At 35.8% G+C, this 5,100-nt stretch overlaps 1 protein-coding gene across 1 annotated transcript; it reads right to left on the bottom strand.

Annotated features, from left to right (window-relative positions):
- Nucleotides 1–3,573: 3,573 nt before the first annotated feature.
- LOC118753051 (chorion protein S38) lies at nucleotides 3,574–4,618 on the bottom strand. The gene is made up of 3 exons (XM_036487904.1): nucleotides 4,571–4,618; nucleotides 4,325–4,443; nucleotides 3,574–4,255 (listed from the first exon to the last, which is right to left on the bottom strand). Exons 1-3 carry the CDS (start codon nucleotides 4,616–4,618, stop codon nucleotides 3,574–3,576), a joined length of 849 nt encoding a protein of 282 aa, XP_036343797.1.
- Nucleotides 4,619–5,100: the final 482 nt, after the last annotated feature.

The raw sequence follows: 5,100 nt of genomic DNA, 5'->3' as shown, positions 1-5,100 counted from the left end.
TATCTTTTTACTATATTGCAGATTTGACCCAGATTTGTGAGGGTTTATTGGTATGTTTGTTGTTTTATTATAGTAATTTTTGCTTGCAGCAAGTATGTACATACATATGCTTTGATCGAGGAAACTTGGGAGTTGCCTATTGCGTGCAATTTAACTGCAATGGGGTTGTGATTTTGCTGCTTTATGAACGTTTATGTACAGTGGCGAGCAAAAGTATCAAAATTGCTATTTTGTTTTAATATCAATATGTTCAAAAAAAATAACAATTTGTGGCACTTGCTTCCCACTGTATGCCAGCGTCAAGAATATGCATACCCTGACGTTTTTACGATTTTATTTATTTATATTTTCCATATAAAATTTTTCTAATTTCATGTAGAACTCGGGGGAAAATTGCAAGAAATTCCAAGAAATTTTCAAGCTTTGTTGTCCATTAAATTTTTGAATAATAAGCTGCTAAAAACCGCTTAGCCCAGTCAAGTTAGCTTAATAAATAGGGATAAAGCTGAAAATTGGTACGAGTGTCACCATCGATCCCACTAACTTCTACATTTATTATTAAATTTAGATTCGCAAAGAAATTTAAAGGGTACCTTAATGATAGCTCATAAGCATTTTACGGAAATTGCCTTTTTTTACTGCTAAAGAATGAAAATGCTGCCAGAAAAATTCTAAATGCATCTTTTGGTTCAATGTTACTACAACAATAGAGAGTAAAGTTTTGTGAATGAAAAACTCGAAAATAGAAAGTAGTCAAAGAATCAAAGTACAAGTTTTTCATAATATTATATTATATTGAAAATAGTAAATAGTTTTTCTCTTTTTACCTGTAAAATAAATATTTCTAAAATAAATGTATTTTTTGATTATTTTTCGGTTTTTGCCTTTTTTTTCGTATTCTAGTGCCTTTTCCTGCCTATTTTGCCTTTTTAAAAAACGTTTTTATGTCCTAAAAACCCCTTCCCTGCTCATAAGCCTAAATTGGTAAGGTTTTGGCTGAGTTATTCAAGTTTTTCTTAAACCAGTCTTTGAAAAAAGTTCAAAAACAGCATCAAAATTCTCATTATTATGATTCCGTAGAAAATTGTTTTTAAATATTTTTAAGCAAACTTTTTAAGCTTAAACTGTTTAGTCATCTGGGGCAATTTTTTCAAACGATATTTAAAAACAAACTGTTTTTATTAATAAAAAACTCAATTTTTGGAGGTATTTTCAAATCGGTCCAGCTCACGTAATTCTTAATATTTTTGCAAGATATTTTGGTGGAAGTCTTAAAATATAATAGATTTTATAATTCCAGTGGAAAAACAGTACCGATTTTTTTTTTGTATGGGGAGTGATGACTGCATCTGTACATAAGTTGACTATGATTACTCGGCCGTGCTATCATAGTAGCACAATGCTACTAAGTGCATTTTAAAATTTTCAGGCAAATGCGACTATCGATTATATTTTTTGTTGTTTGTGTGAAATATTTTATTATTTTATATTTTATTATTATTTATGTTGGAATAAAAGTGAAAATAAAAAAATATTTTGCTAGATTATTTTTTTTATTTAAACAAAAAATCTGACTAAATTTTTTAAGGATTTTGCTAGTTTTTTTAGATATTACATTTGCCCACCAAACGAGCGATATGATTGTGTTCATATGTACACCCCGCGGTAAAATGATACGGTCACTTGGTTTGGGATATTTTTTCAATTAATTTCAATACACTTTTTTTATAGAAGTGTAGCTCATTGCCTAACAAAAACTCTATAAATCCAAATCTCAAGTTTTGTAGAAAAGTTAGAAAAATTCAATAAAATAGCACAAAAAAAATTTTTATTTTTTATTTTTTTAGAATAATTCCAATTAAGCAATTTTATATGCCTTTTAGTGTAAAAGTGCGAGTTTGAAGTGTCTACAAAATACCGTTGTTTTTTTATTTTTTTTTGTTGACGGCATTTCTTCCATTTCAAAAATATTCGCGCTTTATTTTATATGGAATAAAATGCGCAATACCGTCAACAAGAAAAAATTTGCTAAAGATCATAGGTATTTTGTAGACACCTCAAATTGAATGGGCTGTAAAACTGCATACCCGTGCCCGGTTGCACCAATCAATTTTAAATTTATCAGCATTTTAGAATTTTAAATTACACAATTTTGTTCGGAAAATTTTAAATTTTAACAGTCTAGTAAATATTAAAATTGATTGGTGAAACTGGATACCACAATTTTTCTTAAAATAAATAAATAAAAATTTTTGTTGTTTTTTGTAATTTTTGTACTAAACTTGGATTTATATGGCTTTCGTTAGACATTGAGCTATTTTTTTATAAAATAATAACTAAAATTAATTTGAAAAAATTAATGGTACAAACAGGGGGCCGTAACTTATTGTCGCGTGGAGCATATTTGTACAGTATATATGTAGTTACAAAAAGAAGTTATCAAGATATGCTTAGAAAATGAAATCATCTCAGTGCTCTCTATAATTTTAAGATATAATTTTAGCTTATTTTGAATTCTCCTTCTGCCCCTCTTTTCTTCCTCTTGAAATAACCCGCCTCGGCAATAAATTTGAAAGCTTCCAACTTCTCTACAACCCGTCACTATTTATTCTGACAGCCAAACAGTGATTAAATCAATACAGTGCAGTAACACTTTTTCAAAAGTGCCGACTCTGTGGACATCCGCGAACTTCAAAGATATGTTAAGGTTACACAATGGTTCTATCATATGGGAAACTAAGGAAAAGGAACAAGAGATCGTTAATAGTGGCATCACAATGGGCCTAATTGGCCTAAATATGTCTCTTTGCCGTACTTTGCGGAGTGCCAAACACCGTAATCTAACCTAACGTAAGATTACAATTTTCTGAACACATCCCACAGTAGAATGAGGGACCTAGAAATATTTTTCACTCAGCTCTTTGGGAATATCCTTTATGTTAATAAGTTACCCTTTTCTGGAAAGCAAGGAATGAATTTTGTTCACCACGACACAGTGGGCGACAGTCTGGTCTACGTAACCGGAACGACCCAGATTTATATCTGGCCACATTTATATCTGCAAAGTTAAATTCAAACTGTTTCATTATTTATAATAATATTTGACTTGTGCCTACGCAATATTATAGTGTTAGGCCGAGCTTCTCCACCGATTTGTGGCATGCGCATTGATGTTGTTAGTATTATTTCATGTAAATTGTTCCCTTCTAAGTTAAGCTGCATCAGACAGCCTGGAAACTCTGGTCACTCCATACAAAATGAGAAGGAGTTAGGAATCGAGCACGGAAGGCCTATCACTTCAAATGATCTGAAGGCCTCTTATTTTCGAATTTTGCCGTAAATATGATTTTAATAATTCTTTTAGCAATCACTATATAAATTAGGTAAACTTCAAAATATTTAAATATTTATAAAAAATTTTTATTGACACTTTGGTGTAGTATAAAAAAGTTTGAGGTTCCTGAAAGAACCTCTCAATCTGGGAACAGACTGATCTCTTAACGACTTAAGTTCGCTACCCTCCTAAGTCAGAGGCAAATAGACTAAGTGGAGAATTTCTAGCAAGTAGAAATTTTAGTATTGTGCGGCTGACGCACCTTGTGCAGCACCACTAGCGCCATAACCACTGTTTCCGGCATTACTGCTTTCATATGCGCCTTGTCCTCCATTGGCAATGTTAGCCAAAGCAGATAGTCCGGAACCCTGCAATAGCTGGTATCCAGCAGCTTCAGCTTCAGCATTGGCGCTACCAGCGGCAGCAGCACCATTGCCACCAGCTCCGGCACCAGCACCAAAACCATTGCCGTATCCATTGTTATAAGCGGCTTGTTGCTTCTCGTTGACGAAATATTTCTCTGCTGGTGGCTTGACAACATTGACGTAGACGGGCTCTACCTTAACTGGGCGTGGGTGATGTTTAACATAGACCTTGCGCAAAACAACTGCTGGGGGTTTATGCAAGACTACTGGTGCGGGTTTCACAACTAGTGGGGGATGGTTGACCAACACTCGGGTGGGTGGACGCTTGACGATAATGGCAGCGGGACGATGGATAAGGATTTCTCCCTTGTTTTGTGGGTAGGTGATTGATGAGCTGACCGTGTTGGCACGTTGACCTAAAGCGTAGGGGATGCTTTGGGCAGGTTGGATTGCGTTGCATGGACTTGGTACACCATTGCCATCACCTTCGATAGCACCCGTATTGCCAATACCTTGAATGATGCCACCGAGTGTATCACTGCCGCCAGCACCGCTGCTGAGACCTCCAGCACCGCTGCTGAGCCCTACAATACCGCTGCTGAGCCCTCCGGCACCGCTGCTGAGCCCTCCAATACCGCTGCTGAGCCCTACAGCACCTCCAGCACCGGCACCGGCGTCTCCGCCGCCATAGCCACCAGACAGTCCTTGTGAGCCATACGAAGCATGCGCTGTCGTGCTGCACGCCTATGTTGGGAGAAAAAAGATAGGGAGGAAATGTTAGAATAACGTATCACAAACCAATTACAAACAGCAAACAATTTCGAAATAGTTTGTAGTCTTAAGCCGTGTGGCGTGTAAAGTTGCTACGTACAATCATTGCGATGGAGCAGACGTAAAGCAGGTGTTGAAAGCGGTTCATTGTGTCGCTTTTTTTTTTTTGTAAACTATTAGATGCTGCTGCTTTGGCTTGCGGAACTTGTTCACGTCGCGGTTCGAATTTCTGTTTCTTGTTATGTTATTGTGTTATCAAGGCAAGAGCACCGTTAGCCGACTGTGGTCAATTGGTTTGCATGGTTTGTTTAAATATGCTTTGGTGGTGTTGCACCATACTATACAGACAATTACGTGACATTTGGCCGGCAACTCATCGTGAGACAAATGTTGCTGTTTTTCTTTTTCTTTTTTTGCTTTTCAGAATTTTTGTCGCGATTTGGTCTTTTGTTGATATTAGTTAGACATGCTTATCGCTGCGATAATTAACTCATTTTGTATTATAGATGCCGGCTGCTATCCCAAGCCATGCTCCCACTGTGGTGTTAATGAAATTATGGAGCAAACTAGTATTTCCGTGTAATTGATATGAAAATTCTTTTATCGTAGGATACATTTTCAACATTTTAG

The sequence above is a fragment of the Rhagoletis pomonella genome, unplaced genomic scaffold (genome assembly GCF_013731165.1).
Source record: "Rhagoletis pomonella isolate Grant_MI unplaced genomic scaffold, Rhpom_1.0 Rhpom_scaffold_00002, whole genome shotgun sequence".
Lineage (NCBI taxonomy): Eukaryota > Metazoa > Arthropoda > Insecta > Diptera > Tephritidae > Rhagoletis > Rhagoletis pomonella.
The sequence above is the reverse complement of the archived record's forward strand: the minus strand, read 5'-3'. Positions and strand labels throughout refer to the sequence as shown.

Coding starts and splice junctions, on each gene's coding strand:
- LOC118753051 (XM_036487904.1), bottom strand. CDS start 4,618: ATGAACCGCTTTCAACACCTGCTTTACGTCTGCTCCATCGCAATGATT. Junction 4,444..4,570: donor TCTGCTCCATCGCAATGATT/GTACGTAGCAAC, acceptor CTCCCAACATAG/GCGTGCAGCACGACAGCGCA. Junction 4,256..4,324: donor CTCAGCAGCGGTATTGGAGG/GCTCAGCAGCGG, acceptor TGGAGGTCTCAG/CAGCGGTGCTGGCGGCAGTG.